At 37.8% G+C, this 14,923-nt stretch overlaps 2 protein-coding genes and 1 pseudogene across 2 annotated transcripts; 2 read left to right on the top strand and 1 right to left on the bottom strand.

Moving 5' to 3' along the window:
* Positions 1–328: 328 nt before the first annotated feature.
* On the top strand, positions 329–1,276 carry LOC110304030 (olfactory receptor OR9H1-like). Its single transcript, XM_021175283.2, has one exon. The coding sequence runs from the start codon at positions 329–331 to the stop codon at positions 1,274–1,276; it is 948 nt and encodes a 315-aa protein (XP_021030942.2).
* A 4,886-nt stretch (positions 1,277–6,162) lies between these two features.
* On the bottom strand, positions 6,163–7,590 carry LOC110302779 (glyceraldehyde-3-phosphate dehydrogenase pseudogene; annotated as a pseudogene).
* A 6,132-nt stretch (positions 7,591–13,722) lies between these two features.
* Positions 13,723–14,670, top strand: LOC110303976 (olfactory receptor OR9H1-like). The gene has a single exon (XM_021175215.2). It carries the CDS (start codon positions 13,723–13,725, stop codon positions 14,668–14,670), a length of 948 nt encoding a protein of 315 aa, XP_021030874.2.
* Positions 14,671–14,923: the final 253 nt, after the last annotated feature.

The following is a 14,923-nucleotide window of genomic DNA, read 5'->3' as shown; positions in this document are numbered from 1 at the left end:
CTTCTTTATGCTTTGTTTCATGTAATTCTCACAACAACCACATACAGCAGGTATTAGAAGCTGCCCTTGGACAGAGATGGATTTTGGTGTACTGAAAGTTTGGAAAGCATCTCACATTTTTCTTAGGTGTCTACCACTCGCGTGCCTCACTTTATATAGGGGCTTATTATCTTAGAGCTAATGCATGGCTTAATTTTAGGCAGAACATTGACTAAGCCCAGTAAAAACTAAAAGTGCATAAACTTATATTAGCAGTCCTCCCCTGAATGGGAGCCACAAGTTGACAACACTGCTCTGTGATCTACTTTTTTTCAGATAGGTCTCAGTTATGAAACTGGAGCAGAGCAGGAACTATACTGAGCTGACAGACTTTATCCTCCTGGGATTCTGGACATCTCCAGAAGCACGGGTTCCCTTATTCTTACTGTTCTTGCTTATCTATCTGGTCATTGTATTGGGAAACCTCAGCATGTTAACTGTCATTAAAATAGACTCCAGACTTCATACACCAATGTATTTCTTTCTCCAAAATTTATCCTTTTTAGATCTATGTTATTCCACAGTCATTGCACCCAAAACTCTAGCTACTTTTTTCTCCAAGGAAAAGAAAATTTCATATAATGAATGTGCAACACAGTTCTTTTTCTTTGCTCTTTTCGTTGGAACAGAAGGTTTCCTTTTGGCCGTGATGGCATATGACCGCTTCTCAGCCATTTGCTCACCTTTCCTATACACAGTCCATATGTCTCAGCCAGCTTGTATTCGTTTGGTGGCTGGCTCCTATATCTGTGGATGCATCAACTCCATGATACAAACAGGATTCACCTTCAGCTTGCGTTTCTGTGGAGAAAATAGGCTGGACCACTTTTTCTGTGATGTCCCAGCTCTGATCAAGATCTCCTGTGTTGACACTTTTGTGAATGAGATTGTGTTGTTTATTCTCTCTGCTCTCATCATCATTTCCACCATCACTATCATTCTGGTTTCCTATGTCTACATCATTTCCACTGTCCTGAAGATCCCCTCTACCCATGGTAGGAGTAAAACCTTCTCTACATGTGGCTCTCATATAGCAGTGGTGAGTTTATTCTATGGAACAGTGTTCTTCATGTATGCTCAGCCTGGGTCCATCTCCTCCCCAGAGAAAAGCAAGATTGTAGCTGTGTTCTACACACTTATCATCCCAATGCTGAATCCTCTGATTTATAGCTTAAGGAATACAGAGGTAAAAAGTGCTTTGAAAAAGACATTGCTGAGAAAAATACCCTGGCACTGACTTTCAGTTTCCTTCAACCTGCAAAATCAACTAAAAGCCACATCATCAGTCATTTATGGAATAGTTCAATCAAAGGCATCTCTGTGTTTTGTACATTAAATTTTATTTTTAGTCATTTATATATTTTATTTATAAAGTAAAAGTCCAAGTACATTTTCATTATTTTTTCTATATAACCATAGTGTCATAGCTGGGTAATACAATTGTAAAAAATACAGTTAAACTCATTACTCCTAAATTACATATACATTGAATTGCTTAAAAACTATCTTGCCACTAATTGTCCTAATAAATTTTGATGGTCAGCATCATTAATGGTTGCCTAATTAGTTCATTTTTATGTTCCTTGTTTCAAAATTTTATATCTAAATTAAATTATAAATTCTGCTTTTAATATGAATATTACTTTCATGATATTACAGAAAATATTTTCTTATAATAATTTGAGTATTTCAATGCCTGCAGATATGCATACCTTCTAATTATATCTTAGCAATTTAATCCTATTTTCTCCCTTGGACTTGGCAAGGGTTTTACTGTAAAGTTAATTTTGAGTTTCATATCTATTTTTCAAATATCTTATGATGATGTGTCAAGTTGTTATGTTTCTTTATTTTTGTTTTATTTCACTCTAGTGTATTCAAGGTTATAATATTACTAAAATGAATGCATATATTATATATATGATATCTGTATACAAATGTTCATGGCCTATAATTGTTTTATTTTACTAAGTTTTATTGATCTTGTTAATTTTCTTTTTGTGAATTTAAATATTGAATAATGTTACTTGACATTTATTGAATGTGTTAAAGAGCTGTATAGTCATTAATATAAATGTACATTTTCTTTGTTTATATTTGTTCGTTCTGTAGTGTGTCATGTGTGCATTCACCAAAGGGCTGTTTAAATTATTTCAGTATAGTCTATTTTCTTGGCACATCCCTTTATAAAATTTCAATTTATTTTTTTACTTATTCACTTTATATTCTGCTAACTGGTCCCCTCTCACAATCCTTTCTCCATCCCCTCCCCTCTTCTCTGAGTGGGTGTAGGTTACCTGGGTTTCCCCCCAACCCTGGCACTACAAGTCTCTGTGAAGATTAGCATTTCCTTTCCTACTGAGGCCAGGCCAGGCTGCCCAGCTAAGAGAACATATCCCAAATACAGGCAACAGATTTTGGGGTAGCCCCTGTTCCAGTTGTTCAGGACTCACATGAAGGTCAAGCTGCCATTTGCTATATATGAGTTGGGAGTACATCTGCCATCTGAACTAGCTGGTGAGGACATGGGGCCATCTCCAGAACTAGAGAGAGACCTGAGATAAGATAAGCATCCAAGAATTAATTGGGGTGACCTTAAGTGTGACAACATTGGTGATATGGAACCTGAGGAGATCTCATCCTATAGCCAGACAGGAACCCCATTTGACTGACAGACACCAACTCACTCAGAAAACTTTCAACCCAAAATGTATCCTGTCTACAAGAAGTACAGGCACAGGGGATGGAGCAGCAACTGAGAAAATGGCCAAACAATAAAGGCCCCAACTTGAGACCCATACCATGGACAAGCACCAATCCCTAACAAACACTATTAATGATACTCCTTATGTTTGCAGACAGAAGCATGTTGTCCTCTGACAGACTCCACCAAGCAGCTGACTCAGACATGTACAGACATCCACAGCCAAACAGTGGATGGAGCCTGGGGACTCTTATGGAAGAATAGGAGGAAGGATTGTGAGCCCAGAAGGGAGTAGGAACGCCACAGGAAGACCAATTTAGTCAACTAACCAGGATGCTTGGGGTTCTCAGAATCTGAACCACCAACCAAAGAAAACAAGCTAGTCCTAGGCCTCCCTGCTTATACGTCGAATGGTCATTTTTCCCATATTACTCCTACTGTTTCATGAGCATGGGAGATCTTTCAGCTGTGATATTTTCTTCAAATTCTTTCTCTAGTGTTTTAAAGTTTTTAACATACAAGTGATTTACTAGCTTAGTTAGACTTTCACACACACACACACACATGTGTATGTATGTGTATGTATGTATATCTATGTATATATAATATAAATAAATTATATACACATATACATACATATACACTATATACATTTACATGTGTATGCACATATAAGTATATATATGTATGTATATAATATAGAGAAAATATAATGTGATTATATTTTATATTTGAGACTGTCATGATAGGTTTTGCCTCCCTGATTTCTTTCTCAGTCCATTTCTCATTTGTTTATGTGAGGGCCGCATTATTTTGTGATATAATTTTGTATCCAGCTACTTTGCTGAAAGTGTTTATCAGATCTAGGAGAGTCTCAGTGGAATTTTATGTTCACTTATGTATACTATTATACTACCAGGATAATATTTTAAATTGTCTTAATTATAGAGTAATATATGCCTAAACATTACAATAAAATGTGTCACAATAAAATGTGCAATTGAAAGACTAGAAAATATTTATAGTCTCTTGCCTTACAAAAATTTACAACTTTTTTCATGTTGTTCATCTACCCTAAACAAATGCAGTATAATGTTGTTCAAATTGCCATATCATCTTATTTTTCAATTAAAAATAAAATAAAATATTTTAAATTTCTATATCAGTAATACATATTTTTACCCTACAGGTTTTGGAGTTTATTATTAATATTTAGTTTGGTAAAGATTTCTGTAAGTTTTATCAATATCATATATTCATTGTTTCTCATTAACATTAAAGTTTTTTTCTTTTTTATTGGATATTTTCTTTATTTACATTTTAAATGTTATTCCCTTTTCCAGTCCCCCCCCCCAGGAAACCCCCTACCCTACCCTCTCTCCTCCTGCTTCTATGATGGTGTTTCCCCACGTTCTTTTAATTAGTTTCAGTGTATTTGGTTTTATGTTGAGTTCCTTGATCCACTTGAACTTGAGCTCTGTACAAGGAGATATGAATGGATCGATTTGCATTCTTCTGCATGCTAACCCAGTTGAGCCAGCACCATTTGTTGAAGATACTGTCTTCTTTCCACTGGATGGTTTTAGATTCTTTGTCAAAGATCAAGTGTCCATAGGTGTGTGGGTTCATTTTTGGGTCTTCAGTTCTATTCTATTGAGCTTCCTGCCTGTCTCTGTACCAATACCATGCAATTTTTAAATCACTATTGCTCTGTAATACAGCTTGAGCTCAGGGATGGTGATTCTACCAGAATTTCTTTTATTGTTGAGAATAGTTTCCGCTATCTTGGGTTTTTGGTTATTCCAAATGAATCTAGAAATTGCTCTTTCTAACTCTATGAAGAATTGTGTTGGAATTTTGATGGGGATTGCATTGAATCTGTAGATTGCTTTCAGCAGGATAGCCATCTTTACTATATTGATCCTGCCAATCCATGAGCATGGGAGATCTTTCTATATTCTGAGATCTAAGATTTCTTTCTTCAGAGACTTGAAGTTCTCGTCATACCGATCTTTCACTAGCTTGGTTAGAGTCACACCAATGTATTTTATATTATTTGTGACTATTGTGAAGGGTGTTGTTTCTCTAATTTCTTTCTCAGCCTGTTTATCCTTTGAGTAGAGGAAGACTACTGACTTGTTTGAGTTAATTTTATATACAGCTACTTTGCGAAGTTTTTTTTTTTTCTATCAGTTTTAGGAGTTCTCTGGTGAAATTTTTGGGGTCACTTAAAAATATGATCATATCATCTGCAACATTAAAGTTTTATGATTGAAATTTTTTGTGATAAAGTCAGTATAAGTATTAAAAAATACATTTAAAGTATAGGATATGTTCAAAGACACAGTTCTAGGATTTTTATTTTCTTCAAAGAATAGTCTCAGTCTCTACAGCTAGTAGATCTTCAGGATCACTTTTCCAAGTTCTCAGCATTTTATATGTTTAATATCCTGTACTCATATACTCAAGAGCTTTCTTAATGGTATATGTTTGTTTTTGTGTTTGTGTGTGCATTTGCATGAGGAAGCTTGGGTGTGGGTGTTTGTCACAGAGGTCAAAGAAAAATTGGTCATCAGTCTTTCTATCCTGTTTGAGAAAGAATTTCTTGTTGTAACCCTTGCATACACCAAGCTAGGTAACCCAACAACTTTCATAGATTCATCTATCTCCACATTCATCTTGCCATAGGACTTCTGGAATTGCAAGCACATTCTATTGCATACAACTCTATATAACTTCTGGAAATCTGAATTCAGACCCTCACAGTATGTGACAAGTGCTTTACTCACTAAATAATTTCCCTATCTAGCTTTTATATTTTCAGAAATATGTTGTCAGAATATGTAATGAGTTTAACATTAAATATTAACATGTATTCTATGTAAAGTTTTGTAACATGTATTATCATATCAACTGGCTGTATAGTAGATAGTAAAGACTTCTTTTCCAATTTCAAGAAAAATTGGCAGAAACCATTCAGGAAGAACTGCAGTAAGCAGGTGAGCTTCTTGAAGATGATCCACCATTTTGCATAGCTGCAATGGATGTACTTCAGTGAGGCACAGCCCCAGGGGCTTAATCTTCAGATTGCTTCTTGGTGCTGCTGTGCCTGCTCATGTTTGTCATTGTTGTATTCCTCATATATCTAACATGATGTGATTTGGGCATGGAGAGACTCTCACTGTCTGTAGACTGGTGTGATTGCTTCTTTTTCTTGTGGGTCCAGTGAACTTTATTGATAGTATTTAAGAGCATTGTTTGAGCTCCCTAGGCTCTTTCTATAATTATGAAAGTCTGGGATCGAAATTGTGAGGGAGATGTTCATCATTGGGCGCTGAGTTGGGACAGGGATTCCTCAGCAACCCAGGGCCTCTGTCTTGCTCTCAGTGTCCTTGCTGAGGTGGGTGGTCTAGGGTTTCTTATTCTTTGGAGGCCATGTAGGCCATGAGGTCCACCACCCTGTTGGTGTAGCCACCATATTCATTTTCATACTAGGAAATGAGCTTTACAGATTTGTCATTGAGAGCAATGCCAGCTCCAGCATCAAAGGTGGTGGAGTGGTAGCTGCTCGAGACAATTTGGTCTTTAGTGTAGTCCAGGATGCCCTTTAGTGGGTCATCGGATGCCTGCTTCAACACCTTCTTGATGTTACCATAATTGGTGCATTTCTCCAGGAGGCATGTCAGATCCATAATAGGTATATTGGGGGTAGGAACACTGAAGGCCATGCCAATGAACTTCTTGTTCAGCTTCGATTTGACTTTGCTCACACCGTTAGCAGCACCAGTGGATGCAGGGATGATGATCTGTGTGTCCCCACAGCCATCACACCACAACTTTCCAGAGGGGCCATCCACAGTCTTCGGAGTGGCAGTGATGGCATGGACCATGATCATGAGCCTTTCCACGATGCCAAAGTTGTCATGGATGACCTTTGCCAGGGGGGCTAAGCACTTGGTGGTAGAGGCTTACAATCTTTAGTGAGTCATCATATTTTTCATAGTTCACACCCATCACAAACATGGGGACATCAGCAGATCGGCGGTGATGATGACCCTTTTGTCCCTACCCTTCAAGTGAGCCCCAGCCTTCTTCATGATGGTGAAGATGCCAGTAGACTCCACAACATGCTCAGCACTAATGTAACCCCAGTTGATGTTAGCGGGATCTTGTTCCCGGAAGATAGTGATGGGTTTCCTGTTGATGACAAGGTTCCCATTCTCAGCCTTGACCATGCCATTGAACTTGCCATGGGTAGACTCATACTAGACTATGTAGACCATGTAGTTGAGGTCAATGAAGGAGTTGTTGATGGCAACAATTTCCACTTTGCCAACTGCAGAGCAGAAGGCAGTCCTGGCACCAAATACGGCCAAATCCGTTCACACCGACCTTAACCATTGTTTTCTATAGGATGAGGCTGGCACTGCATGAAAAGATGCAGCTGTCTCTGGAACAGCAAGGATCAGAGAGCTGTGATTGATTCCACTCTATTAGGAAATTTTCCTGGATATCAATATGAAGATGAAATTTCATAAATTAATATTATTTAACTGAATAAATGATCTTACAGAATTACTGATTTGATTTAAATAGTTTCTTTATTGGATATTCTATGTATTTACATTTCAAATGTTATCCCCTTTCCCAGTTTCCCCTCTGGTACTCCTCTATTCCATCCCCCTTCCCATATCTATCAGGGTACTCTCCCTTCCACCCACCTACTCCCACCTCACTGCCCTGGCATTCCCCTATGCTGGGGCATCAAACCTTCACAGGACCAAGGACCACTCTTACCATTGATGCTTGACAAGGTCATCCTCTGCAACATATGCGAGTGGGGCCATGTGTACTCTTTGGTTGATGGTTTAGTCCCTGGGAGCTTTGGGGGTCTGGTTGGTTGATATTGTTGTTCTTCCTATGGGGCTGCAAACCCCATCAGCTCCTTTAGTCCTTTCTCTAACTCCTACATTGGGAAACCTGTGCTCAGTCCAATAGTTGGCTGCTAGCATCTGCCTCTGTATTTGTCAGGCTCTGGCAGAGCCTTTCAGGAGACAGCTATTTCATGCTCCTGTCAGCAAGCACCTCCACAATAGTGTCTGGGTTTGGTGTCTGTATATGGGATGGATCTCCAGGTGGGGAAGTCTCTGGATGGCCTTTACTTCAGTCTCTGCTCCACACCTTGTCTCCACATTTCCTTTAGACAGGAGAAATTCTGGGCTAAAAGTTTGAAGATGAGTGGGTGACCCTATCCCGAGCTTTTGTCCCTGCCGGCAAGAACACGCTCAGGACAACCAGAATCTTCTGCGGCAAAAGCTTTATTGCTTACTTCTTCAGGAGGCAGAGAGCGAAAGGCAAAACCCCGTCCCGTCCCTTTTATGGAGAATTGTCCTCCGCCTCGGACATGTCGCTCCCTGATTGGCTGCAGCCCATTGGCTGAGTTGTCGTCATGGGGAAGGCAGAGCACATGGAGTGGAAAACTACCCTGGCACATGCGCAGATTATTTGTTTACTACTTAGAACACAGGATGTCAGCGCCATCTTGTAATGGCGAATGCGAGAGCTGCTCCTCACATGACCCCATTCCCCAACCAGGGGCCTTGCCTAACCTCTGGATATGGTCTCTACAGGTTCTTCCTCCCCTTTGTTGGGCATTTCAGCTAATCTCATTCCTGTTGGTTCCTAGGAGCCTCTTGCTTTCCTAGCATCTGGGACTTGCTGGTGGCTACCTCCATTTCCATATCCCCCATTGCTACACACCTCTGTTCAAATTCCTGACCATTTGTATATCAACCCTGTCCTCTTGAATACGTGATCCTACCCCACTTTCCCCCCTCCTTCTCTCTTCCTCCCTGGTCTGTCCTACCCTCTACCCACTTTGAGTATTTTATTCCCCCTTCTAAGGAGGACTGAAACATCCACACTTTGTTCTTTTTCTTGAGCTTCATATGGTATGTGAACTGTATCTTGGGTATTCTGAGCTTTTGGGCTAATATCCACTTATCAGTGAATGTCTACTATTCTTTTGTGTCTAGGTTACCTCACTCAGGATGATATTTTCTAGTTCCATCTATTTGCCTAAGAATTTCATGAAGCCATTATTTTTAATAGCTGAATAGTACTCCATTATGTAAACCTGATAAACAACTTCAGCAAAGTGAACAGATATAAAATTAATTCAAACAAATCAGTAGCCTTCTTCTACTCAAAGGATAAACAGGCTGAGAAAGAAATTAGGGAAATGACACTCTTCACAATAGTCACAGGTAATATAAAATACATTGGTGTGATTCTAACCAAGCCAGTGAAAGATCTGTATGACGAGAACTTTAAGTCTCTGAAGAAAGAAATCTTAGAAGATCACAGAAGATGGAAAGATCTCCCATGCTCATGGATTGGCAGGATTAATATAATAAAAATGGCCTTCTTGTAGAAAGCAATCTATAGATTCAATGCAATCCCCATCAAAATTCCAACTAAATTCTTCATAGAGTTAGAAAGAGCAATTTGCAAATTCATCTGGAATAACAAAACCCAGGATAGTGAAAACTATTCTCAACAATAAAAGAACTTCTGGTGAAATCATCATACTTGACCTCAAGCTAAACTGCATGGTATTAGTACAGAGACAGGCAGGTAGATCAATGGAATAGAACTAAAGACCCAAAAATGAACCCAACACCTATGGTCACTTGATCTTTCACAAAGGAGCTAAAATCATACAGTTGAAAAAGGACAGCATTTTCAACAAATGGTACTAGTTCAACTGGCAGTTAACATGTAAAATGCAAATCGATCCATTCTTATCTCTTTGTACAGAGCTCAAGTCCAAGTGGATCAAAGACCTCCACATAAAACCAGATACACTGAAACTAATAGTAAATAAAGAGGTGAAGAGCTTCGAGCACATGAGCAAAGGGGAAATTTTCCTGAGCAGAACACCAATAGTTTATGCTCTAATATCAAGAATTGACAAATGGGACCTCATAAAATCACAAAGTTTCTGTAAGGCAAAGGACACTGTCAATAGGGCAAAAAGGCAACCAACAGATTTGGAAAAGATCTTTAACAGTCCTACATCCAATAGAGGGCTAATACACAATATATACAAAGAGCTCAAGAAGTTAGAATCCCTAGAACCAAATAACCTTATTAAAAATGGGGTACAGAGCTAAACAAAGAATTCTCATCTGAGCAAACTTGAATGGCCATGAAGCACCTAAAGAAGTGTTCAACATCCTTAGTCATCAGGGAAATGTAAATCAAAACAGCCCTGAGATTCCACCTCACACTAGTTAGAATGGATAAAATAAAAAACTCAGATGACAGCAGATGTTGGCAAGGATGTGGAGAAAGGGGAATACTGCTCCATTACTGGTGGGATTGCAAGCTGGTACAACCACTCTGGAAATCAGTCTGGTGGTTCCTCAGAAAACTGGACATACTACTACCTGAGGACACAGCTATAACACTTCTGGGCATATACGCAAAAGATGATCCAAAATGTAATAAGAACACATGTTCCACTATGTTCATAGCAGCCTTCTTTAAATAGCCAGGATCTGGAAAGAACCCAGATGTCCTTCAGCAGAGGAATGAATACAGAAAATGTGGTGCATTTCCACAATGAATTACGTAGTTTTAGGAAGTTAGGGTAGCATATATGTAAATATATTTTTCTCATTTTATTTTTATTGCTAATTATTTTAGGTCAGTCCTTATTTTTACAAATTGATAGTAATCAGAAAATTACATGTAATTTAAGTACACAATGTTTTATATTTAATTATTTGGACTTCATAACACAAAAGCCTGTTGTAAGCCAGCCCGTGGCCTACTTGAACCAGGTACACCTGGGAGTCAGGCTGGGGCTGAAAAAGACTTAGAGGGCGAGAGAGATTAATGGAGACCAAGACAGAATTCTGTTCAAGGCCCGCCAGTTTACTAAGAGAGTGTGCTTATAAGGGGGAAGGACCATCCCCCTCCAGTCCATTCTTGGTGTCTGGAGCCAGCCTGTAGGATAGGATGTTCCTCCAGAATATCTCAGGGACCTCTCAGCAGTTTGCAGTGTCTTGGAAAGAGCGGTGGCAGGTGACAGAACAATAGAGCAATCTAGGTCGGAAGGCTCCACCCTAGGTAATCTCCTTCTTAGTGGCAGCAAGGTCAAAGTCTGGATCAGTCGGCTTCAGGCTGGGGGAGCCTACAAAAGCCTCTTCAATATATTAAGATCCAATATTATATAGAAAAAAGGTTTTATATTTTCATGTTATCTCTAAATAGTCTTTCAAAGCTCAGAAAAGCTACTTACATCAAGTGGACATCACAAAAGGAAATCTTAAAAACAGTGAAGGAATATATTTTAATGGGATGTATTGTTGGTTTATTCTTTTTATATCAAGCATCAGTATTACATAAGTGTTTATTCAGTGAGCAATATTACAATTATGTGATCCAATTCTTAGCATTAATTGATATAAGAAATAAGAGAAATGAATTAGGTTTATTACATGTTTCTGTTGAATAAAGGCAGGGACTCCTAGAAGCAGTAATTGTGAAATGATATAATATCCTTTCAGAGATTTTTTCATAATCAATGATTAATTTTGAGTGAGGAAATATTTGTTCCCTTGGAAGCACTGCAGCCTACTTTATCTCTGAACTTCTTCATAGACTGAAATTATAAGAGTCAGTAGGAATCAGAAAAGGAAGATATCCTACCCTAAATTCATCTCACCTGTAGACATTTCACAATTTCAGACTAATTAGTACTAAGGTGCTACCCAGGAAAAAGTATTAAGTAGAAAAGCAAAACAACTTCCCAGGTGATTCTACTGAGTCAGAAAGTAGAGCAAACACTGACCTAATTGACCTCTGGGGCTTATTTTATTTTAAACAGTAATATATGTGTATATATTACAACTTTCTGATTTTCTTTCTTTATTTCATAGTATTATCCAGGTGGATTAAAGGACTTCAGTTGTAGGAGGTACCTTCATTTTCACATTTACACACTGTAAAAAAGACATTTCTTGAAGTTTGAATTGAAGACGCAGTGAAGGAATTTCTTCTGAGGCTAGTGTGGTGAGGGCATGTGACAACAGGAAACAAACAGGTGTGGTTGGTTCATGTGGTTTGGTACTTGAAGAGTCTATATGAAAGATAGATAATTTTTGTCAGTTATACTTTTCCTAATACAACTTTTTTTAAAAAACCAATTAACTTTTGAAGTTCTTTATTGAGGTTTTTCAGGTAGCCTGATTTTAGTAGTTGGGTATTTGGATTTAAAAAAATAAAAAAAATGTAGGTTTTTTTTTTTCTGTAGATCTTACTCATTTATTTTTCTGTAGATCTTATTTATTTAATACTTCCTATTTTCCATGTGCTAGGTATTTTACTTAACTTTTATATGTAATTTTGGGCAATCCTTATGACAACCTGTTGGGTCAATTTTCCTGTTCTTCATAAGAACAAAAGTCATAAAGCTAAGCCACTTTCTCTTCCGTCTCCTTTTTACTTTTAATTGCATGGGATTTTGAAGTAGAAATGTACAAGTTCAAAGTTGTTTGGGTCACTCAAGGAAAAAACCCTGATTTTTGTAGATCTGAAATTAAATGTTAGTTCGCTAAGAGTATATAATAAAATCCATTCTTCTACTTCATTTTAACTTCTCAGGTATTTTAGTCATTATTTTTTGGTTTTGTACTTTTGACATTTGATAGTAACTTTATATTTACAAAAGAATTACTTGAAAAAAAAGAAAATACTAAAAAAAAGAATTACTTGAGTATCTGTGTAATACAGACTCTGATCGTTTTGTTTCATGTTTTGTGAATATTTACAGAGAAAAATATTTCTTTTGGGGGAAATTCCATACGTCAACCATGACATTTTTACATAAGCAAATAATTTGTATGTCTAAAATAGCAGGAGAAAGAGATGCTGGAGCTTGGCTGCCCCAAAAGAAGCCCCTGGGATTCATAGATGAACGGTAAATGATGCAGAAAACAGGAGTTAACAGTTTAAGAAAACAGGAGTTAACAGTGTAAAAAAACAGGAGTTAACAGTGTAAGAAAACAGGAGTTAACAGTGTAAAAAAACAGTTAACAGTGTAAGAAAACAGGAGTTAACAGTGTAAGAAAACAGGAGTAAATAGTGTAAGAAAACAGGAGTTAACAAACAGTATAAGAAAACAGGAGTTAACAGTGTAAGAAAACAGGAGTAAATAGTGTAAGAAAACAGGAGTTAACAGTGTAAGCCTTGAGCAGCAGACACAAGGCTGAGTTTTCCTGTGGATGACATTCTTCCAAGCAGGTTCTTCACCTTGTAATACTACAACCCCCTGTATCCTAAGGTCTTTACATACACGTGACATGTTCTTTATTTCTTTTATTTTTGATTTAATTTAATTACATAATTCCCCCTTCTGTTTCCCTCCTCCAAAGTATTGCAGATATCCTCTCTTGATCTCTATCAAATTTACAGGGTTTTTTTCCTTCATTAATCATTGTTTTAAAAGAACCAAATTAACTGCACTTTGTGGTGGGGATTTTCACCCAATTCCTCATTTCTAAATTTCAAAGGATTATATGTGTATGTGTTTAAGCATTTGACTACTATTAAATTTTTAATGTTTGGGTCATTACACATACTACTTCTTTATGCTTTGTTTCATGTAATTCTCACAACAACCACATACAGCAGGTATTAGAAGCTGCCCTTGGACAGAGATGGATTTTGGTGTACTGAAAGTTTGGAAAGCATCTCACATTTTTCTTAGGTGTCTACCACTCGCGTGCCTCACTTTATATAGGGGCTTATTATCTTAGAGCTAATGCATGGCTTAATTTTAGGCAGAACATTGACTAAGCCCAGTAAAAACTAAAAGTGCATAAACTTATATTAGCAGTCCTCCCCTGAATGGGAGCCACAAGTTGACAACACTGCTCTGTGATCTACTTTTTTTCAGATAGGTCTCAGTTATGAAACTGGAGCAGAGCAGGAACTATACTGAGCTGACAGACTTTATCCTCCTGGGATTCTGGACATCTCCAGAAGCACGGGTTCCCTTATTCTTACTGTTCTTGCTTATCTATCTGGTCATTGTATTGGGAAACCTCAGCATGTTAACTGTCATTAAAATAGACTCCAGACTTCATACACCAATGTATTTCTTTCTCCAAAATTTATCATTTTTAGATCTCTGCTATTCCACAGTCATTGCACCCAAAGCTCTAGCTACTTTTTTCTCCAAGGAAAAGAAAATTTCATATAATGAATGTGCAACACAGTTCTTTTTCTTTGCTCTTTTCGTTGGAACAGAAGGTTTCTTTCTGGCCGTGATGGCATATGACCGCTTCTCAGCCATTTGCTCACCTTTCCTATACACAGTCCATATGTCTCAGCCAGCTTGTATTCGTTTGGTGGCTGGCTCCTATATCTGTGGATGCATCAACTCCATGATACAAACAGGATTCACCTTCAGCTTGCGTTTCTGTGGAGAAAATAGGCTGGACCACTTTTTCTGTGATGTCCCAGCTCTGATCAAGATCTCCTGTGTTGACACTTTTGTGAATGAGATTGTGTTGTTTATTCTCTCTGCTCTCATCATCATTTCCACCATCACTATCATTCTGGTTTCCTATGTCTACATCATTTCCACTGTCCTGAAGATCCCCTCTACCCATGGTAGGAGTAAAACCTTCTCTACATGTGGCTCTCATATAGCAGTGGTGAGTTTATTCTATGGAACAGTGTTCTTCATGTATGCTCAGCCTGGGTCCATCTCCTCCCCAGAGAAAAGCAAGATTGTAGCTGTGTTCTACACACTTATCATCCCAATGCTGAATCCTCTGATTTATAGCTTAAGGAATACAGAGGTAAAAAGTGCTTTGAAAAAGACATTGCTGAGAAAAATACCCTGGCACTGACTTTCAGTTTCCTTCAACCTGCAAAATCAACTAAAAGCCACATCATCAGTCATTTATGGAATAGTTCAATCAAAGTCATCTCCGTGTTTTGGATATTAAATTTTAATTTTGATTTATATATCTTTTTAAAATAAAAGTAAAAGTCCAAGTACATTTTCATTGTTTCCTCTATGTAACCATTGTGTCATAGCTGGGCATTACCATTATAAAAAATAAAGTTAAATTCAGTACTACTAAATTAAATATATATTGA

The sequence above is a fragment of the Mus caroli genome, unplaced genomic scaffold (assembly GCF_978045245.1).
Source record: "Mus caroli unplaced genomic scaffold, Mus_caroli_1 scaffold_9, whole genome shotgun sequence".
Taxonomy (NCBI): Eukaryota; Metazoa; Chordata; class Mammalia; order Rodentia; family Muridae; genus Mus; species Mus caroli.
The sequence above is the reverse complement of the archived record's forward strand: the minus strand, read 5'-3'. Positions and strand labels throughout refer to the sequence as shown.